The sequence below is a fragment of the Paroedura picta genome, chromosome 13, assembly GCF_049243985.1.
Source record: "Paroedura picta isolate Pp20150507F chromosome 13, Ppicta_v3.0, whole genome shotgun sequence".
Lineage (NCBI taxonomy): Eukaryota > Metazoa > Chordata > Lepidosauria > Squamata > Gekkonidae > Paroedura > Paroedura picta.
In genome coordinates, this window is record NC_135381.1 from 46964483 (window position 1) to 46989265 (window position 24783).

At 47.2% G+C, this 24783-nt stretch overlaps 1 protein-coding gene across 1 annotated transcript in view; it reads right to left on the reverse strand.

The window, feature by feature from the left end:
- Positions 1 to 24783, reverse strand: part of AR (androgen receptor) — a 206602-nt gene that overhangs the window by 98113 nt on the left and 83706 nt on the right. Inside the window, exon 2 of the mRNA XM_077308518.1 lies at positions 4513 to 4664. Coding sequence (XP_077164633.1) covers positions 4513 to 4664 — 152 coding nt within the window. The remainder of the gene's footprint in view (positions 1 to 4512; positions 4665 to 24783) is intronic.

Sequence of the window (24783 nt, forward strand, 5' to 3'; positions counted from 1 at the left end):
ACAGTACTCCAGGTGTGGTCTGACCAGTGCCATATACAATGGGACTATGACATTTTGTGATTTTGATGTGATGCCCCTTTTGATACAGCCCAAAATAGCATTTGCCTTTTTTACCGCTGCATCACACTGCCTGCTCATGTTTAGTTTACAGTTCACAAGTACCCCAAGGTCTCGTTCACACACAGTGCTACCTAGAAGCGTATCCCCCATCCAGTAGGCATGCTTTTCATTTTTCTGACCCAGATGCAGAACTTTACATTTATCTTTATTAAATTACATCTTGTTCTCATTTGCCCATTTTTCCATTGTGTTCAGATCTCGTTAAACTCTGTCTCTATCTTCCAGAGTATTTGCCAGTACTCCCAATTTGGTGTCATCTGCAAACTTGATGAATAGTCCCTCCACCCCCTCATCTAGATCATTAATAAATATGTTAAAAAGTACCGGGCTGAGCACCGAGCCCTGAGGTACCCCACTACTCACCTCTCTCCAGTCTGATGAAACACCATTGACAACAACTCTTTGAGTGCGGTTCTCTAACCAATTCCCTATCCACTTGACTATCTGAAAATCCAGATTGCAGTCCTTCAACTTATCCATCAGAACATCATGGGGAACCTTGTCAAAAGCTTTACTAAAATCCAAGTAAACGACATCAACCAAATTTCCCCGATCCAGCAAACCTGTTACTTGGTCAAAAAAGGAAACCAGGTTGGTCTGGCAGGACCTGTTGGAGACAAATCCATGCTGACTTCCTTGGATCACCAAATTGTCCTCCAGATGTTTGCAGATCGCTCCCTTTAATATCTGCTCCATTATCTTCCCCACAACAGGGGTCAGACTCACTGGTCTGTAGTTTCCTGGGTCATCCTTCCTCCCTTTTTTGAAGATCGGAATAACGTTTTCTCTCTTCTATTCCTCCGGGACATCTCCAGTCCTTAAAGAGGTCCTGAAGATGATGGACAAGGGCTGTCCAAGTTCTCTGGAAAGTTCTTTGAGTACTCTCGGGTGCATTTCATACGGACCAGGGGATTTGAACTCATCCAGTGCAGCTAAATGCCTCTCAGATCACCACAGAAGGACCACTACACAGGTCAGAAAATTCCTGACGTTTTAGGGAGGACAGGAGCCTTTGTGGGGCAGACTGCCACAGAGGCCTCCCTCCAAAGCAGCCATTTTATCTGTCATCTGGAGATCAGCTGGAATTTGGGAAGCTCTTCAGGCCCTACTGTAGGCTGGCAACTCTCCCCCTCTGGCAAGGACTGTAACCTTTGGATGCATTGCACAAGAGAAGCCTACCCTGGGGTCAAAGTTGTCGCTGATCAATGCTCTGAGCAAGAGTCTTCCAGGTTCATAGCTCTGCCTCACGCATGGGTCCTCTGCACAACCCAAGAGGTGAGAGAATTCGGGACTGTGCCCACTCAGGCAGCTTACAGCTTTGTCATATTATTAAAGCTTCCACACATAACATATTCCCTCCCTATAGTAAATGCCAACAGTTAGCAAGGTTTGGCACAGATTTACTACTTGTGAGGAGCGTTTTCCAGGGGTGAGCACACGCACGCACGCACACACACACACACACACACACACACAAACCCCTTCTGAAAGTAGTGCCATCAGGAACTCAACTGACATGCCCTACATGAGATCCAGGCTGGTTTCTTTGTCCGTAGCATTTCCAGAAGCTTCCAAACAAGGAAGTTCTGCCACGTCTGCAACCACTACACAACATGTAGGCCTCTTTCTCGGAGCAACTTGATAAACAAGGGCCTTCTGTGGTGATCTGAAGGAAAATATATTGGGAGGGAACGGCACAGCTGCCTCCAGAGCACGAGAGTGTTGGCGGGTGGACCGCGAAGTGCCTCTTTGCTAAATTATATCATAAAACCCAGCAAATGACTTATTACCTGCCGCAGCCAGAGCACTGAGTAGATGTTCCTATCCGACTAACAGAAGAATTACAACTGGCATCAGTTGTGAGCCCTCTCAGAAGCCCAGCCGGCCTCCCAAGATTTACAGCCCACTTATATTACCAAGCACAGGGGGGTCTCCAACGCTGGCCCACACTGAAAACCTACGGACTTTTCTTTCCATTCGGCTTAATGAAATTTCCTGCTTCCCTGCAATTTCTAAATGAGAAATAAAATGTGTCCTTGCTCTAAATGAGTCCACTACACTAAACAATTTCCAGAGCACAGCCACACCTGGGGCTTCGGAAGAGGCACCCGGAGCATCAGGTGGTGGTTTGCAGCCCCCTCCCCAGGCCCCTCTCCTGCTGATTACTCTTGAGATGACAGGACTCAAAAGGCACCACTGGGGCCCAAGCCCACCTGGACAGGGTCTCCATTACCAGAGTGTGATCATGAGATGAGAACTTTGGCTGGTCACACATAGATGTAGCTGGTTGCAACAATCGTGAACCAATTGTGAGGCTGCAGAGCCATCTGACGGAGAGGCTGATTCTGAGACGGTTCAAGGGGTGGCAGGTGACGGTGGGTGAGCGAGAGGGCTGTGAGTGTCCTGCCTAGTGCAGGGGCTGCCACTTCCTGTATAGTGCGGGGGGTTGGACTTCTAACTCTGTTATTCTACGATTCTATGATCCTACGAATATCTTGGAGAGGAGAGGACTGAGAGGGGATCTGATAGCCATCTTCAAGTATTTAAAAGGCTGCTACATAGAGGATGGAGCAGAATTGATAATGCACTTTCAATGTGCTTTGGCAGTTGGATTTTCCTGTGCAGAACAGGAAAATCTCCTTCTAAAGTGCATTGAAAGTGCATTATCTATTGTGTGCAGACTAGGCCCAGAACGAATGGGATGAAATTAATTCAAAGGAAATTCCATCTAAACATCTGGAAGAAGTTCCTGACAGAGCGGTTTCTCAGTGAACAGGCTTCCTTGGGAGGTGGTGGGTTCTCCATCTTTGGAGATTTTTAAACAGAGGCTAGATAGCCATCTGACGGAGAGGCTGATTCTGTGAAGGCAAAGGGGTGGCAGGTGACAGTGGATGAGTGAGAGGGTTGGGAGTGTCCTGCCTAGCGCAGGGGCTTGGACTAGATGACCCAGGAGGTCCCTTTAAACTCTATGATTCTACAAGGCCAGGCCCAAGACAAGGACAATATGACCAAAGGGAACTCAGCCATTACACAACTTCATGGAACTGGGCCTCAGATTCTTGTCCTCACAAGGGGGAAACCTCAAAGCAACATGGACAGTGACAGAGGGATACTGTTCAGAAATCTAGGACAAGTACCAGGAGTCGTGGGGTTTTATGGCTGGCCTTTGTAAAGGGGCCACAGGCCAGAGTGGCTTTAGCCACTTCTCCAGATGGATTTAACAAGCTCAGAGCTCTGGTGAAGGGCTCCTCTCCCTTTGACATGAGGGAACAGATGTCTGGCTTTCTAAATGGACATGCCAACACTGGCTCAGCTGCTGCTAGATAAACAGCGGCCTCATTTACTTCAAATGGGTGTCAAATACATGTCAGTGAAGCAATCTGGGAACTTCTAACCAGCTGGACTCCGGCTTCTGGAGGCAGCAGGGACGTTCTCATCAGTAAAGCACCCTAGCTGCTATCCTGCGCTGGCTCGGGGAGGCAGGATCTCTAATGTGGAAGCCCCCGGCAGCTCCTGGGGCTAGCACCTGCCGACAGACTTATCCCTCTCTGTGTAAAGTAGCATTTCCTTTTGTCCATCCTGGACTTACTGCCCACCAGGTTCACTGGATGCTCTTGAGTATTTTGTGAAAGGAAAAAAACATTTATATTTGTCAGTTCTCGCCACCTCGTGCATAATTTTTACATGCCTCTCTCATGTCTGCCTCTCGGTCACCTCTCTTCTATACAGAAAGATCCCAGACTCTTCTGCCTCTCTTTCTAGGCGATTCCCTCCATCCTAGGGACGGGGCTTCAACCCCCTCATCATCTTGGTCTCCCTTCTCCGTTCTGCAATTTCCTTTTTGAGATATGGAGACCAGAACTGCACACAGCCTTCCAAATGATCTTCCTGAAAATAGAAGCTGGGCACGGTCACACACCCCACAATTTACACAGTGGACATGGAAGCAAAGTTCTCTCTGAGGTTTTCTGCCATCTTCCCATCTTCCTTTAGTAAACTCTTTGGCAGTGCCTTTCCCACCTGTGGAATGCACCTGTTTGGCTTCAATTAGTGTGGTTTTAAATAGATCCCAAACAGCCTCTAGGGGAGGGCTGGCCAAACTGGCTCTCCAGATGTCCAGAGACTATAATTCCCATGAGCTCCTGTCAGCACATGCATGGGAATTGTAGTCCATGGACATCTGGAGAGCCACAGGTGGGCTAGGGATTCGACTCCCTTGTATTTCCCCTTCATCTTCCTTTCTCCTACCCCCCTCATTTTTGTAAAGTTTCCTCTTTTGAAACCAAATGTGAGAGTTTTGGACCTTAGGAATAGCCTTTGACGTGAGGGCTGAACTTCACAGCACTGTGGTCCCTGTTCCCCGTGGGGCAACAACCAGGCCTTGAGAATTACCTTCAGCAGCTCTTTTGAAAAAGACCTTGCAGCTTCCACAGGTGAGTGCTCCATAGTGGCACCCGGAAGCTTCGTCCCCACAGATCAAACACGTCTTCTGCGGCGGGAAGTAATAGTCAATGGGCAGCAGGTGGTCCCTGGCCGAATCCAACCTTTGGGGCAAAAGAGAAGGAAAAACATTGTGTCAACAGAGGCGAGCCAGACTGGCAATCCTGAGCTTGACCCTTCCTAGAGGCAGCACTTTGCTGAACAGGGAGCGCAGCGGAGCCCAATGCGGGGTCTGGATCTGCATGTTCACTCTGGGACCCACCAAGTGACCCAGCAGGGGCTTCCTCAGCCTGAGAGCTCTCCAGTCATGGGATGGCCAGAAGGGCCAGCTGCTATTCCACTGTGGTTTGGAAGAGGGCAGATTTCTACTCCAACAACTTGGAGCGGAAGACGGAGGATGGATGGTTTCCGCCTTCTCTTCTGATCCAGCAAGCTGGAGATAAATAAAAGCACACTCCTTGCTGGCCAGCATGGGGCAATTTGTGGGTGCCAATGCCGTTTTAAATGAGAACTCTGGAGTTTAAAAAAGCGGCAATGGGGCCTGCAAAGGTAGCAGCATGTGGTCTTGACCCCTCCTCCTTGAGTGGGGGAGGGCCAGTTGCTGCACTGAGGGCTCAGTCAGGATTGGTCCCCAATGGCCATTCTTCAGAGGTAGGACGTGGCAAGATGGGGATCTCTCTGTGCCTGAGTGGGGAATGTTACTGGCAAAACATCAAGGGCTAAAGCTACCAGACCATGGCCCTAACCACCAGTTGACTCTGGCCATGAAAGCCTTTGACAGTTCAATGCAGATTTGCTTAATATGCCACAGCCCAACACCTCGGTCTCTCTCTTCCAAAGGCAGGGTCCCAGAGGATCTGCACATATTGGATAATGTACTTTCAATGTGCATTTGCAGCTGGATTTTCCTGTGCAACACAGGCAAATCTAAAATGCGCTGAAATGCATATTATGCAATATAGGAGAAGTGAGCGCTGGACTCTTTAATACCGAGCACTCTTTCTGGAATTTGGATAAAGTCACTTAGAAGGAAGTAGTTCCCTAATAGTTCCCTAATAGTTACAGCAGGACTATGGTAATCCCTCCTTCCCAACATAAACACCTGAAACCCTAATTGTCTCCTCTACCTGCATCTACATCTAATAGGGGCCCCACATAAAAGCACCCTCCATGATAAACACTTAATCTGGAAATAGTCTGATGGAAAGAAACTGTGCTAGAAATAAAAACTGATGTTGCTGCTAATTATAGATGTGGTTTGAATGGTTTAAAATGTTATTAGTTTTTCACCTGTACTACTGCTCTGCGTTAATACTACACACTGCCCTGAGCTGGCTTGCCAGGAAGGTGGTATATAAATCAAATAAATAGTTACACAAACAAACATACTAATATATAAAAATGCGCTCTCCAGGAGTGCATAGGCCAGCACAGGAGAAACCAAGTACATTCATCCCTCCCGGCAGCGGCCTTATCCCTCCCTCCCTCCCTTCCTGCTCAACAGGCTGCAGGACTCCGCCATGGAGGTTAACGAGGAGCAGCCAGATTCACCGGCTCACTCTGGGAGGGACCCTTGACAGGCTCAACCAAAGGCCTAGTGGAAGAGCTCCATCTTGCGGAACCCAGAGACCTCCATCAGGGCCCTCGGCTCTCCCAGGAGCTCATTCCACAAGGCTGGAGCCAGGATCAAGAAGGCCCCTTCCTTGGGCCAGGGATGACCAAAAAATTTGTACCCGCAGAGACCAGAGCATAAAGAGTTAGGCGGCCCCTCAGATGAGTGAGGCCCTGACCACGGGTGGTCTTAAAGGTTAAAACCAAAACCTTGAACTTGATCTGGGCTGCAACTGGCAACCAATGCAGCTGCCTCAGCCCCGGCTGGATGTGGGCCCTCCACGATATACCTGTGAGGACCCGAGCAGCCACATTCTGCAACAGCTGCAATTTCCGGGTCAAGGACAAGGGTAGGCCCAAATAGAGCAAGTGACAGAAATCCAGCCTGGAGGTGATTGTCGCAGGGATCATTGTGGCCAAGTGATGCCTCAAGACACCGGAGCTTGCAGCCTAGAGATATGTCTTATTTGATTTATAACTGTTAAATGGAACATAGATTTTGGAATGGCAATCACTGAGAAAGAATCAGAAAATGTGAGAAATGTACCTGGGACCTTGTTCTGATTGCCAAGAAGTTGAATGCCTAATATACCTAAAATATACTTAATAAGAGTGGATAAGAAACTCATTCTTTGGGCCTTTTGATTTCGTTTTTGGCTTCTCTATAAAATTGGGAAATCAACGGTGCAGTTCCTTTGGACTGAATTTGTAGCTCCAACATGGCCTGGACTTCTTCTGGGAGCTTGTTTCACTGTGGGGGGGGGGTTCCATGCACATCCTACACTTGCACCCCCCCCCCTTTTCCCCACTTTATGTATAAAAATCTCTCTGACTAAACCATAATAAATATGTTTGCTTAAGCCAATATCACAAGACTCTCCTTTTTTGGATCCTGTACACAGCCCAAGGTGCCAGGGGAAGTCTAGAGAGCCCAGAGCCAGTGGGAAAGTATGTGTGTGAGAGAGAAAGAGGGAGTGAAGGCTGCTGGAGTGAAATAATCCAGCTCTCTGCAAAAATATCCTTGAAGCAAATCTTTCCTCCCGCTTACCATCCCTCCCCTTTTCCAGTGTGCCCTCGGTCACCTGAAGAGTGGATCCCAACCACCCTCCTTCCTATATTCAGAGCAACAGCTGAAAAGCAGCAGAAGGCCCTGGGGCCCCAGCAGGACTGCTCTGCCTGGGTCTCCCACCCCGGATTGCACAGTGTTTGCTGCTCATTCATGTCAAAGTGATAAGATACGGATCCCAAAGAACGGCAATTACGTCTTTCTCATGAATTTGCTTTCTTTATGTGCTGCCCTTCCTTTTGTGCTCTGTTAAACCACATGGCTGATTGCTCACAAAGGGGTTTGAATGCAACAGGAGGAGGAGGCTGGTCTATAAATGTATCAAAGAAGATAATCACCACTGGCAGCGTGTTTGGAGAAAACAGCCCAGTGCAGGCGGCAGGTAAAGCACTCCTAGGAAGGCCCCACCGAGGTCTCTGCCACATCTGGCAAATTTATAAACCCACTATCAATAAGCCAGGTTCAGAATCACGTCCCTTACCTCAGTGATTCACATGCCCCCGTTTACCCCATCCCTCAGAGACAAGACTGCTTCTTTTATAACCCACACCATGCAAACCCTCTCCTCAAAACGCTCACATTTTTACAATAAAAGTAGTGACACCCAGGTGACACCTCCCCCTTACATGCCAATTATTGTAAAGTCTCCTTGAATGAGCCAAAACAATGCTAAATTCATCATCTCACCCAAATGAGATTGTGTGTGCAAAAACACAGCACACACGTTCCGTCTTTCAGCTTCCTGCAAACTGCGTGTGCAGTTCATCCAACTGGACGGAGGCAAGGAGAGAATAGCTGCCGTTTGGGTGACCCAGGTCCACCAGCCTCACCGTGGGAGCTCAGGGTCCCTTCATCCACAGCTGCTTCCATCAACTGCTTTGTGCTTCAGTCTTCACTCGGGGGATCCTTGGGGAAGGTCCCCATTAGGAAAAGCAAAACAGAAAAGCATCTATACCAGGGTTTCGTGAAACCCTGGGCTCTCCTCACTGTCCTGGGAGGGTTTCCCAAATGGGTGGGAGTTAATTATAAATAAGAGAAGCAAAGCTTGGATGGGGGAGGGAGAGCACAACTCATGCAGGAGACAATATGAGGTTGCAGGATCAACCCCCTCAAAAATATTCACAGCAAACTAGTTGGATGAGACTTGTATTCACACCTGTGCCTCTACTGATAAGGCTCTGCTTGGACCAAGGTACCTGGAGCAAGGCCTCACCTGCTGGTCTCCAGACACATTCTGGGACTCAAGGCCAGCAGAGGAGACGGATGTTCTGCAGAAGGGGACACACTAACAAGGATTCGTTTTGTCAGTGAAAAACTGTGGTCCCAATGTGGAGGGGACACTTTCTCCTCTCTGGCTTGCCCCAGACAGGACTCTGCCAGTACCACAGAGTCTGCTGGGCCCTCTTTGCCCTGGGGCTGCAGAGGCATCCTGGTCTGTTCCAACACCTGACCCCGATGTGTCTGCTGACACTGTTGCTGCGTCAGGAATAGACTCCTTCCTTGCACTCAACAGGGAGGGCATACAGCCACAGTTCCCTTCTTGTATGCTAAGCCACAACTATTTTCTAATGTATGCCATAGTTTTACAGCTTTGTAAATTAATAATATATATTTCTAACAAGTGCCAGAGGTTTCCCCAGATGCGTGGGTGGTTGAGAACAGCCTTGGCCCAGGAGGGTCAGGGCTCCACTGTTTCCTGCCCCCACGTTGACTGTGGCCGTCCTAACAGTGGTGGAAGAGCTGGCTGTGGGAGCACACCGCTTGCACATGAGGAGTGCCATTTAAGTGCTGGGGAGACATTTTGCTTGCTCACTAGAGCAAAGTGAGTTGCAAGAGAGAGATGTCCTTCCTCTGAAGCAGCCAAGCAACAATGGCTGGTCCCGAGAGGCCATGACTGATTCCAGGAGCAGGATTCTTGATTCCGGCAGTTCCCAACCCAATCCAGCGCATGATAAATCCCCTTCCAAGCCTCTTGCACAGCAGGTGTACTGGCCTCCTCTCCAAGACCCCATTGCTATGATGGTCTGACCAGTCCCCAGGTAGCAAGCAGGGCAGTTTCCTTTCTCTATGAGCCACTGAGCATCTACAAGGTCTTTATTTATCTTCAGGGGTTCTGGAGAAAGCCAATGAGCAAGGAGTGCCCCTGTTTGCCAACAAGCCCCCTCTCCTGGAATGACCATCCTTCATTCTATGTCTGCCAACCTCTTTCTCCCACAACCAACATCCCAAAATGGGTCTGGCAGAAATGAGCTGCAGAATGGGCTGGGGCATACCACAACTTGTCTACAAGGCCTTCTTCAAAAAGGAAATGCCCTTATTGACCTGCCTGCAAACTGCGTGCCCTGACCAGGAAATGCCCTGCTGAACAGCACACCACGGATCCCAATCAGGTCTTCCTTATGGAGAGGGAAGGCAAGCAGTTCAGGCACACGGATCCTTCTTATCCTCCTCAGCATGGCCTGAGTGAGTCTGAAATCCTCTTACAGACGGTTGGCATTCATTGGCTTTGGATGACTTCCCTGTTTACCCCCACCTTGGTGTAATTTGCGGAGTGATGCTTTGCTGCGCGTGGCTGCATGTGGGTCACAACTGTTTGGCTTCCTTCCTCCTGCTAATGCCAGGACACGGATCAGCATCCCAGGCCACAGATCATGGCAATGACGTGCAACCTAAGTTCAAGCCAGCTCAGGTTCATGTTAAGAGAAGACAGAACGAGTTTCGTACAAGGGAGCCAAAACCAAAAAGCTGGAGAAGGACTTATGGGAAGGTGCTCTTTCTATGTTCATTGCCTCTCTGGTCTGTGGTTGGATCCTGACCTTAAAACCAGATCCTGCAGCTGTGCATGGGATCCAGTTACATCCTACAAATGGGTCTGGCAGACATTACTTGAACGCAGACCCTTCCCGCCTCATTCTGCATGGAGAAACCATAATTTTATATGTCACATACAAGCAATTTTTAATTTTAATTATGATCTAATAGCTGAGAGCTAAACAAGGTAACAACCACTTGAAAGGGGAACACAGAGCAAAAATGGCAAGGTTCAAAGTGAGTTTTCCTCCCTCCAGCCATAAAACTAATGTTTGCTCATGTGTGGGCATGCTCTCCATTTCTTTGGGACTGCCTGTACCAGTTTTCATGAAACATCTAACGATTCTAAATGCTGAATATGCCAGCAAGTGAGGGACATTCAAATGTTAACCCTTGCCATGCAGTTCCTGGCACTGAGATCCTAAATCCTTAACTGGGACGCCAGTCATGCTTCTGTTCACCTAACAGTCTGGTTTAAATAGGATTAAGGCACAGTTAGTGTTTCCCAATGAATGGGCGGAGTAGAATGTCCAATGCACTGTCCTGCTATTGGATGCATATTGTATTGCTTAATCTGGAATAAAAACCAGATTTCTGAACAATTCTGATCCTCTGGCTGGGATGGCCTGGGCTAGCCCACCCTCATTGGATCTCAAGAGCTAAGTCGGGTTGGCCCTGGCTGGTACTTGGATGGGAGACCCCTAAGGAAGCTCAGGGTCAATATGCAGAGGACAGCAGATGTCAAATCACCACTGTTCATCTCTTGCCGTGAAAATCCAGTGAGATTAGCCATGACTTGCCTGAGATTTGCTGGTACTTCCACTACCAAATGCCTGGTGGAAGAGCTCCATCTTGAAGGCCCTGAGGAACCCAGAGAGCTCCATCAGGGTCCGTAGCTCTTCTGGGAGCTCATTCCACCAGGTAGGGGCCAGAACTAAAAAAGCCCTGGCCCTGGTTGAGGCCAGGTGAACCTCCTGGGGTCCTAGGATGACAAAGCAGCTTCATATCCACAAAACGAAGTGCCTTGCAGTGGGCATAAGCAGGTAAGTGGGACCCAAGCCACGTATAGCCTTAAAGGTCAAAAACAATACCTTGAACTTGATCCAGAAGCAAACTGGCAACCAATGCAGCTGTCTCAGCAACGACAGGACATGAGTCCTCCACGAAGACCTAGTGAGGACCTGTGCAGCTACATTTTGTACCAGTTGCATATTCTGGGTCAAGAGCAAGGTTATGCCCACATAGAGTGAGTTACAGAAGTCTAATCTGGAAGTGACTGTTGTACTATCATCAATCCACAGGGAGACAGAAATCAAAAATCAAAAGGAGCGTGAGACTGGGAAGATCAGCCATGAAGGAGCTAGAAAAGATCCTTAGGATGAGTCGCAGGTGACCAAGATCAAGTTAATGCATGCCACAGTATTCCCCATTACAATGGGAAAAGCTGAGAGGAAGAAAGTAGGTCCATTCTTCTAGTTAAATGAGAATGTAAGAGGAGTGGAGAACTAGGCAGAGCAAGCCCTTCGGACATGAAAATCTGTAGCACTGCTAAGCAATATTTTCGACAACCATCTCACCAAGCAACGGGACTAAAGTCGAAAGGACATTCAGTTGCTGATGTGGATGGATACAAAAGGAAAGTCCAAAGCTGTTTTGACACATATCACAGGAACATGAAATGTGAGGAGTCTGAATAAAAGGAAGCTCAGAGTCATAAAACAAGAAATGGAACATCTAAACATGGCAATCCCAGGAGTGAGCAAGTGGAAGTGGAATGGACCACGACAGTTTCAGTCAGAAAATTAGCAAATACTTTACATGGGATACCACAAACAAAGAAGAAACAGAGTTGCTTGAATTGTGAGGCAAAATGTAGCAAAAGCAATCAGGGGATTATAATGCAAAGTCTGACCTAATAATGTCAATCATTCAGAGAGTACTATCAATCTTTAACCGCTCCGCAGGAGTGGTATGAATAAAAGATTAAGGCCCTTAGGGTGGGCCCTGTCCGGGATGAGGAAGGCACTTTGTGCCTGCCGACTGGGCCCTCCAATTGTCAGTCTGGCACCAAGGGCCCAATTGCGAGCCACGCACAGTGCGGCTTGTGATTGATCCCTTGGCCCCAGTCTGACGAATCGGGAGGTGCAAAGTGCCCCCAACATCAGCCATATTTGGCCCACGGCCGCCATTACCCACCTGACCGCCAACACATCAAGTAGGCGGCGGGCCTCGGCCTGTAGGCGGCAGGTGGGGGGGAAAGCGCGCCAGACCTGACTCTTCCCTGGCCCCAAGGCAGGCTCTTTGGCTGTCCGGGGGGCGGGGGGAGAAAGCCCTTCCCAGCTGGCCGGGCAGGGCCATCGCCTATCGCCCTGCTGGCTGGGCAGAGAGCCGCCGATCGTACTGCCCACCCTCCTGGGAATGGCTGCGACCCAGGGGGCGGGGGGAGGCTAGCGCCCGCTGTATTTTATTTACAGCAGGCTTAATTTCTAGTATAACCATAATTCAAGTTTATGTCCCAACTACAGACGCAGACGAGGAAGTAATTGAAAGCTTTACTGCTAGTGTCCAGGAAGAAATTGCTTACACACTTAAACAAGATGTGCTGATAATCACAGATAACTGGAATGCAAAAGTAGGAAACAATGCAAAATCAAATATTGCTGTAAGTTTTGGGCTCTGCTTATCTGAAGCAGGAGAGTGATTAATAGAAATCTTTAAGAATAACAATTTGTTCATTGCAAACACATGTTCCAGGCAACCAAACAGATGATTATATATGTGGACATCCTTGTGTAGCCAATGTAGAAATCAAATAGATTGATTACATAATCAGAAGCAGAAGATGGAGAAGCTCTATCCCCTCTGTTAAAAAGAAGAGCCAACAGTGGTACAGACCCTGCATTATTGATATTGAAAATTAGAATACAGATGAAGAAACACAACAAAAGCATTCATATTGCCAAATAGTGCTAAATAACATTCCCGAAGACTTTAATTCTTGAAGATCATGTAAACAACAGATTTGAATTACAATTCAAGTTGATATGATCTAGAAGAATTGTGGGTGGAAACCTGGGATTTCAACAAGGATGAATGGACAAAGACTTTTCCTGTAGCTATAAGAAATGAAAAGTCTTGATGAATGACTGAAGAAAACCTTTAAATTGATAAGAATAACTGAGAAGCAAAAGTAAAAGGTGACAAGAAATAGAATTAGAAGCCTAAAGAGAGCATTCCAGAGATTCAGAGAGCCAGTTTGGTGTAGTGGTTAGGAGTGCGGACTTCTAATCTGGTGAGCTGGGTTTGATTCTGTGTCCCCCCACATGCAACCAGCTGGGGGACCTTGGGCTCGTCACAACACTGATAAGGCTGCTCTGACCAAGCAGTAATATCAGGGCTCTCTCAGCCTCCCCTACCTCACAGGATGTCTGTTGTGGGGAGAGGAAAGGGAAGGTGATTGTAAGCCATTCTGAGACGCCTTCTGGTAGAGAAAAGTGACATATAAGAACCAACTCTTCTTCTTCTTCATACATACAGAGAAAGATAACTATTATAACTAATGTAAAGAAATAGAAGGGATCAACAGAAATAAAAGAGCACAAGACCTGTTTGACAGAATTCAAGAAATCAACGGGAAAATTTAAAGCACAGGTAGGCATTTGAAAGATTAACACAGAAATACCTTAACTTAACATGATAAAAGAATGGTACTGAAGAACTATACTGAAGAGATAAAAGGATGACAGATTCATTCCAAGAAGAAATATTTAAAGAAGACCCCACAGTTTTAAATGGACATTCTATGTGAAATACTTTAGAGCTGGACAGGGATTAGATGATCCTATGGAAACCTGCCGAAGGTGGTTTCATACATGCATATATACTGACAAATGGCCGTGTTAATTGACTCCACTGAACAGTATTATATTGGAGAGATCTGTCCTTCCTGTTCCATGCAGATATTAGAGTCTTTGCCCACAGACTTGGCAGAGTGTGGATTTGAACCCAGATCCTTCCAAACATTTGCTGACCTCTAAATGCTATACTATGAGCTTCTTGTGGCACAGAGTGGTAAGGCAGCCGTCTGAAAGCTTTGCCCATGAGGCTGAGAGTTCAATCCCAGCGAGATCCCAGCGACATGACTCGGTGCTTGCACAGGGGATACCCTTACCATCAACAAGCTGCGACATCCAGTCAACAACTCAATAGGACTTGGGCTGCAAATACTTTGCCATTATCCAAAGGGAAACTGAGGCAATGGCTCATCTCCCTCCACACAATGAGTCTCTGGCAAAGGCAGGCTTTGACTCTAGATTCCTCTGCACAAAAACATCCACAGCCATCCCAATATTCCTACACCTGGGAAATGCATATTGCAAGCCAAACAGACAGAGAACCTGAAGGGGTAAAGGGTGGGAGGGCAGAGGTCCTCTCTACAGCCAGGCCGTTGGGATTCAATGGCTTAAAATCTTTGCCTTTTGGGAGAATCTGCTTAACGGAACTGCAAGAGTGGCTGCAAATGCAATCTGAAAAATGCACAGCAAGAGTCATGGCAAGACGGTGGGGCCAAAAAACCAAGATAAGGCAGCGTGAAGCAGACACAAGCAAAGTGGGAATGACGTAGGGCAGAGATTCCTCACCAGGTTCACGACTGGAAAGTCAAGGTCGGACGCATTCCCATCGCTTGTGGAAGGAAAGAAAGAAACAAATTTGCATGGCCTTTTTCCTTGGAGAAGATGCAAGACCACGATTAGGACTCTCCCTGAAGCTCTGCAGGGATACGAAAACACCATCCGGGGTACAGGCATTTTCTGGCAGCCGAAAACCACTCTGCTGTCCAGGTAATAATCCTCCGTGTGCCCACAGTTCACTCCAGCAATCAGCCCACTGTCATTGCATGCTCAGTGGACTGAGGGCACCAAGGAGACCTTTCAAACCCCACCACCCCCACCCGATGCTCCCCCTGCTCAGTTACTTGTTGGCATATATGCAGAGACCAGAGTGGTCCTCGAAATCAAGACGGTGCAGAAGTAGGAAAGTAGCACTAAATGCTTCACAAGGTTTTCACTGCTGGCATCACACAAACACCCTGTCTAAAGACTTTGGAGATCAGAGCTGGATCCTGGTTGAATACAGAATTATCTCAACTCTGTTTTTGGTAGGGTGGCGTGCTCTGGCATGTTTCAGCCACTTCGGCAAGCACCGAAGCCCCAGGCGGCCCCTCGGGGTTTGGTGCTTGCCGAAGCAGCCAAAGCGCACAGGAGTGTGCAACCCGAGTTTTTGGTAGTTCTTCCCACACACAAAAAAATGGTCTTTCAGTTTCTGGGATGTCGACATTTTTAGAGGCCAATAAATCCTTAAAGACTGTTCCCCAGTGGCCACAGCTGGTAACCGGCACAGCTTTACAGCAAGTAGAAGCACCGGCTAAGTAACGTTTAACTTGTATTGTCATTAAGTACAATAGCACCTTTCATAAAACCTGGGAGGTTCTTGCCAAACTGGAATCTTATTTTTATTTCATCTGCTTGAATTCACTTCTTATTCTTAGCAAAGTGTCACATGCTGCAATTTTTGCGTTGTCTCCTGACTGCGGGTTGATTTGACATCTCCACACCTTCTTTGTCCCTTTACACCCTCTGCCAGTGCTCTTTCCTTCCTCTCTTCACTTCTACCCTCTGTAACTCCCTTGACTCCTCAGTAACGGGCACGATCCTTGTCAGTTTTGTGGGACCATAACTGTTTACAGCGATGAGGCTGTAGATCACAAGGTAGCCAGTTAAAGCAATGAGAAATGCTAGGCTGGTTTAAAGTCTGTCTAACAATCCAGTTTAGTAATACTGAGAATTCATCTCAAAGTTTGCAACAACTGCAAAAGTTCTGTAACGTCTCAGAGGTTGCAAACAGCCTTTCTGCAGGATAGTAGGTACACACAGGCTAGAGTCACACTTGAGCCACAAAACTGGGAGGTCGAAAGGGATGGAGAATCATAGAATCATAGAATCATAGAGTTGGAAGGGGCCATACAGGCCATCTAGTCCAACCCCCTGCTCAACGCAGGATTAGCCCTAAGCATCCTAAAGCATCCAAGAAAAGTGTGTATCCAACCTTTGCTTGAAGACTTCCAGTGAGGGGGCGCTCACCACCTCCTTAGGCAGCCTATTCCACTGCTGAACTACTCTGACTGTGAAAAACTTTTTCCTGATATCTAGCCTAAATCGTTGTACTTGAAGTTTAAACCCATTACTGCGTGTCCTCTCCTCTGCAGCCAGCAGAAACAGCATCCTGCCCTCCTCCAAGTGACAACCTTTCAAATACTTAAAGAGGGCTATCATGTCCCCTCTCAACCTCCTTTTCTCCAGGCTGAACATTCCCAAGTCCCTCAACCTATCTTCATAGGGCTTGGTCCCTTGGCCCCAGATCATCTTCGTCGCTCTCCTCTGTACCCTTTCAATTTTATTGATGTCCTTCTTGAAGTGAGGCCTCCAGAACTGCACACAGTACTCCAGGTGTGGTCTGACCAGTGCCGCATACAATGGGACTATGACATCTTGAAGGAGGAGAGCTTCCTTTTGGGGACAGGGTGGCAAAGCAGAGATTATTTAAACCCAGACATGAATGAGAAGCAGTTTGACCATCTGGGGCGAATGTAAACTGCTGCTCTCTTCCCAGGGGCCACTTTCTATCCTCCCGCTCCGGACTCCATCTTGAACACACATTGCTGAACAGAGAGGGAAAACGCCAAATCCAGTGATTGCAAGCCCAAGAATAGCGCGACTGTCCTGATTTAACATACATGAAGGTCTGCCTGGAGTTATGGTTCAGAGGGTTGTGTTTTATCACCTTTATAAATAAATAAAAAGCTTTTGCTGTGAGACTTGTTATTGTTGCGAGACCTGTTATTTATTTCCCCCCCTCACAAACTGGCGGTAGAGAGCATCACCCCCCTCCTGTAGTTGAGGATGCGGAGACCAAATGAGCAGATTACGCCATCGCTGTTGCCATTACTGTAAACTATCGGATTTTATTGTCATTTTATGGTTTTAGGGGACGGGGTTATGTAAGCCGGGGGGAGGCGGGGTATAAATATAAATATAAATATAAATATAAATATAAATATAAATATAAATATAAATATAAATATAAATATAAATATAAATATAAATATAAATATAAATATAAATATAAATATAAATATAAATATAAATATAAATATAAATATAAATATAAATATAAATATAAATATAAATATAAATATAAATATAAATATAAATATAAATATAAATATAAATATAAATATAAATATAAATATAAATATAAATATAAATATAAATATAAATATAAATATAAATATAAATATTCCTTAACGTTCTGAAGAAAAAAGGGGCAAAGGGCAGAGTGCCCCACTGCATGTTTATATTCCCTGCAGCAGCTCTTGAGAACAAGGTGGGAGATGCAAAACCAATGTGGAGCTTTTAAGTGGTAATGTGGCAAACAGGGCCAGAGCTATTCTTCAAGGTCAGCTTGTGGGGTCAGAAGCATACCCAGGGAGAAGCCTGAAAGAAGCCTGCTTTGTTGGGCAGAGACCCGTGGTGGCCACCTGACTTCCACGCTCGTGGGTGGGCAGGAGAAAACTTCTCTGGGCAGTTTCTCCACAGCCTCTTTCCCCAACATGCAGTTCCTCCCGCTCTGATTTGGAGATATGTGAAGATTTGGGAATATGTTCCACAGAGGGCATTATGCTCAATGAATACGAACATGCTGGTGATCCCTGCCCCAAAGGTGTCCAGAGGAAGGACTTTTTGAGCCTTCATTCCAACCTGACAGAGCTCCAGTTGAGATCCAGGCCTGGACAGAGGGGTCAAAATTCCACGGGGCCTCCAAAACAGCCCTCTTCTGCCAGGCCTATGGCTGAGACCATGGCGGACTAGAACCCAGTTGGGCTCCCTTTTCCCCTCCTCTTCCCCCCTATACTGTGCTCTTTCACCCCCCCCCCTCCAATGAATGACCAATATGATGATGGAGAGAGATGGGTGAGGCTAATTACTAGTAGTATTGCTATGGTTTTATGAGGGTTTTACTGATTTCGGTTTTTATGCTATGAACCCCCCCTCCCCACTCACAGTCAATCCATGGGGAGGGGCAGGATACAGATGTACTAAGTGTACATAACCATCATAATATCCTGATGCATCTATCTCAGGGGTGTCATCCAGGGTGAATCTCCCTGGCTTCCCGGCCGGTGTGCTGATGCTGGCATTGGCATGGCAACATTCCCATGGGTTCCAGGCATGCAGCCTCTTTGCTGCTTGTGAGCCGGACGACATCATTAGATCCTTTCTACCGGCCTCTGGGGTTACGATGTGCTATGAAGCCAATGGGATTTCAGGCTCCTCGTGTGCCACAACCCATGCCCCAGGAAGGTCATGCATTTTTCATTTTGACCATTACACGCCAGAAGAAGGCAGAGACTTCCGCCTCAGTGAAAAAGGTGGGGCTATAAATGAAGCTGATAATTCTCTATGCCTCATCAGTTTGCCTGCATACAGAATGCGTGTCTTTCTGAGCAGACTGCTGTGGATGACATTGGGACCGAGGCTGTTCCTACAACCGGGGTTGGGATGCTCAGCTAAAGGGGGCCAGGTTGCCAGGTTTCCCATTCCACCCGTCACTCTGCATTCAATCAGCACACTCAGAAACAAAGGATTTTGTTTCTCTTTTCCCCAGCAGCCTTGAGTATGTTTCCAGACTGATCGCCCCTAGTTTGCGTGTGCCACAGGGAAGGCAGAAGGGCAAGACGGCATCTCCAGGAGAGAGAAAATGTGCTCTGATCCACAGCAGGGCAGCAACAGTAACTGCACTGCAGGGAACTGGGTTTTTCCATTGAGTCACTTATAAATATTGGCAGGGGTGCTAGCGATGGAGGTTTCGGCCAAGGCTGATAATAAGGAAAGGTATGAAACAGACCTAGAACAATTGGGATGATGGCCATGCCACTTTTCAAAAGCAGCATCGGCTATTTTAATGAATGCCTTTAATTTTTAAAGCTTGGTTTTACCCTCACTCTTTCTGAAATTGCAGCCTCTTTGTTCATCTAAACATTGTGTTTGCTTATTCCATCGAGATGATAATCTCAAGCTGCAGATACTTTAAAGGAGATAAAGGGGCCTGAATTGATCAAGCAAGCTTTTCTCAGCTTCAATGAATGACTGTACAACAATGAAAAGATTTCTTCCGATGGCTACTAATCCAAGCTGCGCTGCTTAAAATGAGATACAAATTTAAGAGCAAAGATCAATGAATGCTCAGAAGAGGGAATCCCTCGGATCCCTTGGATCCGCAGGTCACAAAAGGACTTATAGGTTAGATCCAGTATCCTGAACTGAACCCAGAAAGGAATAAACAACTTGTGCAGTTACTTTAGAAGTGATGTGTGGATAAATGATCAGAGCTGTTCTCTCCTATAAGGAGGCAAGAGCTAGGAGAAGTTTCCAAGTTTTCTTTAAAGACAGCCCAATGTAGCAAATGCTGGCAGGGGCTCATGGGAATTGTAGTCCATGAACATCTGGAGGACCACAGGTTGACTACCCCTGCATTACAGCAGCCCACCCATGAGCTGAGCAAGTGTGAGTCAGAATAAGGGGTGCAGAGATTTAAAAAATTGAACTAATTTTGTTTCAGAACTTCAGAGAGGGGATTCATTATCCTGATTTTGGAGAGCATTGTTACTGGCTTGGGATTATGGGTACCTGTTTCAAATTTGACATTTCTGGGACCACTATTTTGGTGTCATCCCCACCTCACCATGGCCCGAGGCTGTAGGAACAGGGGGAGGGGGGAGGGGGGAAGAGAGAGAGAGACAGGCAGAGAAAGAGAGTCACAGGCAAGAAGGCAGGCAGGCAGAGAAAGAAATGAATGGTCCTTTAAAAGAGCCAGGGCCTATGGGCAAGGCCAGGACTCTTGAAGAAGAAGAAGAAGAAGAAGAAGAAGAAGAAGAAGAAGAAGAAGAAGAAGAAGGAGAAGGAGAAGGAGAAGAAGAAGGAGAGGAAGAAGAAGGAGAGGAAGAAGAAGAAGAAGGAGAGGAAGAAGAAGGAGAGGAAGAGTTGGTTCTTAGATGCTGCTTTTCTTTATCTCAAAGCGGCTTCCTCCTCTCGCTTTCCATTTCCTCTCCCACGGAAAATAAAGGCTCACTTCCTATGGCTGGTGAGGGGTCAGATCTCTCTATTTCCCCTCCCTCCTCTTCTCCCTGGACCTCTTGAAACATAAATCACCCTTGAAATTCCAAGAGATAAGTTATCTTTTCACTAAGTACAGATGAACAAATAATTTCCTTGCCACCCCCTGCACCAGACTATTAAATAACAATTGTGTGTTCAGCAGCCAAGCAAATCATCCATTAAAGAACACTTTTAGATAGGGGTGGAGGACCAGCAAGGACCAGCACATGAATATAAGAACCAACTCTTCTTCTTAATGAAGAGTTGTCATCAGTTTTGGACAGCTTGTGGTTTGCCGTGTTTGCAAACTAAAGAACTGCCATGAACTTCAATGAATTTTAAGGCCATCTGTGGCATTTCATGAACACTATAGAAAACATGCTTTCAATGAAAAAAATTAGTGGCAGGGAGTTGAACTTCCTGCTTTCTGCTCTCCAATGCTCAGTTAAACCCCTGCTCTCTCCTCCCCACAAAAAGCAATGGGGAGCAGAAAGCAGGGTCAGGAACTGATAGGAACTAGTTCAGTTTGTGAACCAACACATTGGTTCTTGGTTCTGTCCATGGTTCATAGTATCCAGGCACTGACTTAAGATCACAGAATTAGGAGGCTCACATGAATAGTGTCTAGCTGAATATCAGCATCTTGATTAGTGGAAAATCTGAGGCACACCACAGAGTAGGGGCTAGCCCATGAATCAGCAGCTCCCATGGAAACTTCCTGTATCATATTCAATGGGAAGGACTGAAACCAACAGAGAATCATGCCCACAACTCCAACCTCCTTTTCTAGATGGTGAAACAAAAAGATGTTGTCAGAGGATACAGAGACTACAGAAGGATTTAACGTGATCAAAGACAAGCTGCCCCTGTATTCACACGATGTCTAAGAATACCAATCAACCAAATTAAAACACTCTCCACCCCATAGCCAAGAACAAAACCAGACTGAAGAGAATCAAAGAGAGAAATCTGAGGAAGCCTGGGTCCCTCGAAAGCTCCCGCCTTGAATAAATCTTTGTTGGTCTTTAAAGTGCCCCTGGACTCAAATTTTGTTGTGCTGCTTCGGACCAACATGGCGACCCAACTGAATCAGAGAATTATCATTCATATACACCGAGATTTGTTCTTCCACTGGATGAAATACTTTGCTCCTCTAAGTCATGCCTGACCCAGGTCCATTCTTGGCAAGTTACTCCTTGGTACAGAAGACTACTTCTCTCCTCTGTAAAAAGGATAAAGGAAAATTCTCTCTATGATGGATGTTCGTCAATTCAGGCCAAATTAGGCAAGAAGGGCACAGGGCAGTCTGGTGGAAGCTGGGAGGATTTACAGCACCAAGAACCCCACCTTGCTGGCGTTGGGGAGATGCAGGTGAAACCACCCAAGCCAAGTGCCCATTTCTCACAGCTTTGGACCTGCCTCCCATCAGGGTTTCTACAACACAAGAACGGGAACCCCGGCAGGAGTTATTGGCCTACATCACCATCGCAATTCTGTAGCTTTAAATACTTAATCAGCATATTCTCCACGAAAAAACAAAGCTGTTAACTATTTTTTTCTATTTGGCACATGAACTAGGGCTGCCCAACTAAGCACAAACCCCCACATTCAGTAGCTGTAGGCCATATGGTGGGACTCCCTGAAGTACAGTGCTAGCAGCACAAATCCAGATCAAAACAAAGACCTCTATCAACATGGCTTGAATGTTTCCATCACTTACTGCATTAATTAAAATATGTAGCCCTACCTGGGGGGGGGGGAGAGTACAGCCATTTTTAATAACCCACTGACAAAATCCATCATTTTGAGCAGCAGTTCTAGTGATCCATGTCTGGTTCTGGGGCTCCCCATGGCCAAAGCAAAGCCAGAAGACAGAGGCAGGAGGACAAAATGAAGGACAGCCTTCCCAGAGGTCACTCACCACCCCTGCATAGGGTTGTGATCCTGGTAACTGAGGAGTTACCTGGACTCTCCAAGGAGAGGACCTTGGTGTTGCCTTCGCAGTGCCAAGAGCCCTCGCCAGTTCCCAAGGAAACAGCCTGCCCTGTCTAATCTTTTCTAATTTCATTTAACTCCAACCGCAGGCTTCCAATTCTATAAGCTCCATTCCCCGCTGGCCATGCAAAGGGAGAGATCACAAGAGACAAGATAGTTTTCATCCCAGCCTTCCGTGCCCTGGAGAGGGTCCTGCCAGAAAGACAAGAGAAACACTTGCTAAAGATCAGACAAAAACATTAGCACAGTGTTATTTTATTTCACGTGCTGCAAAAAGAAAAAAGAAAGAAAGGATTATGCTATTGCTTGACAGTATGCTATTCTGACTGGAGAGGACATAGTTACTCTCTCCCTATTAAATCATTAAGCCTGGCAATATTTACCCAATGGGCTTAGGGAAGAGACAAAGAGCAGCCGGCACAGACCAGGCTCACAGAACCGGCAGGCAGAGGAAAGCCCTGCGTCTGTCCCCTGGGCGGGCGAAGGCTTCAACCCTACTTCAGCCACACTGCTTCAGATGCAGGAGACTGGCGGACTGAAGCCCAAAACTGGAGCGTGCCTGAAAGCTGTCCCAGGAACTAGATTCAGAGAGACAGAGGGGGGCTTCAGTTTAGCTACCATCTTCTTAGGAGCTCCAAGTCCGGTGGAAGCTTAAGAGATCGACAGAACCCGAGACAAGAGTCTCTGAGATGCCACTGGACTTTCATCTCATTGTTCTACTGCAGGTCAATACAGCTACCCTCTGAAAGCATCTTCTTACTCATTATCTTAAGTAGCAAAACATAAATGGAAAGCAGGCCTGAAAGTTGAAAGCCAGGGTGGCTAGCCTTTGTGCCTGGGCTTGTCTGGGGATCACACAAGAGCTGGAGATCAATTTGGGCTGTGCACAAACACTGTATCCTCCCTCCCCCTGCATATTACAGTGGCAGATGGATAATGGTGAGTAGTGTGTGTGTGTGTGTGTGTGGGGGGGGGGGAGTCCTTGCTTCCTGAGCTAAAGCAGGAATTGATTTGGTGATTCCTCCCAGAGGCTCTCAGGACCACCCTGCCTTCCATCTTGAGCATGCTGGAGAGAAGCAAGAGAAGAGGAAAGGCATGAAATGTGAAAGACATATGAAATCACGAGGATGGCTGAACCAGCCCTATCCAGCTGGCACTGGAGGTCAGCCATCAACATGACCAGGACTGTTTCTACCTGTGGCCAGGATGGAAGCCCAACTGGTATGGATCAAGAGCCAAAGTTTCCTCCAAGAATACTAGGAGCTGGTCCACGGTGGCCTTTTCAACCACCTTGCCCAGAAACACAAGATGTGAGACTGGGCGGTAGTTGGCTGGTCCCGTGGATCCAGGGATGGTTTCTTCAGCAAAGGGCAGACCACCACTCCCTTTGGAGCCTCTGGGAATTCTCCTGTAACCAGGGAATGGCTCACAATCTCTCCTAGGCACTGGTTGCTCGTCTTGAGCAGCTAAAAAGGACAGGGATCAAGGGGGCAGCTTGTATGAGAGCCCGCTGAAGCCATCAAACATATCCCCCTGAGATGGCCAAGGGGCTTCCAGTTCCCTTTCTGTATCAATCGTGGCTAAAGTTTCAATGTCCTTCCTCCAGGGCAATAAGATATCAAACGACCCTAAATGATTGGGCCAGATGGGAGATTGTGGATGCAATAGAGGCAGCATAAAACTCATGTTTATCTGCCTTCACAGCCATCTCACACCCCTTCATAAGCGTGCAATAAGATGTTCTTGCTGCCTTGTCGCAAGATTTCCTTCACACTCGACCTAGCTGTCTCACAGCTCAATTCCTCTCCCACAGCTCTGCCATATACCAAGGAGCAAGTTTGAGGGGAGGTCGGAGAGGACTTCTAGGAGCAATCTTGTCGATGGCAGCTGCCAGCCCTCCACCAGCACCACCAATGAATTTCTGGGAGGCATCAGGACTGCCCAAGCATTCAAGACTCTAGCCAAGGGGTAGTCAAACTGCAGCCCTCCAGATGTCCATGTTGGCAGGGGCTCATGGGAATTGTAGTCCATGGACATCTGGAGGGACGCAGTTTGACTACCCCTGATCTAGTTGAATCCATAAGTCTCTGTGGGTAGCCTGAAATATGCCTGGGCTGGATGCCGCAAGGAGACAAGGATTAGTCCAGAAATTGGCTACAGATGGATCCAGGGGCCAGAGACAGAGACGGAGGTTCCTCGTAGGCCAAATGGGCAGATGTAGCTCCAAGGCATTTTGACCAGCTGCAGCAGCAGGAATGATTTCAAGATTCCTGGGTGTAAACTGCACGGAGCTTTTATTCCAACCCCAGGTCGATTCAGTCCCTGCCGTCTACACAGAATGCGATTTCTGTTTTGATTTTGGGCGATTAAAATTTTCCTTCTGCAGCAAGAAGGATTGATCCGGAGTGACCTACCTTTATTGTGTGATATCTTAGACTGCTTTTAAACCTCAGTATTTTAAGATTTGGATTGAGAAAGCAGGCTGTTTTGAACCTCTGTGGTAGAGATGCCCTGATTGGCCAAAGG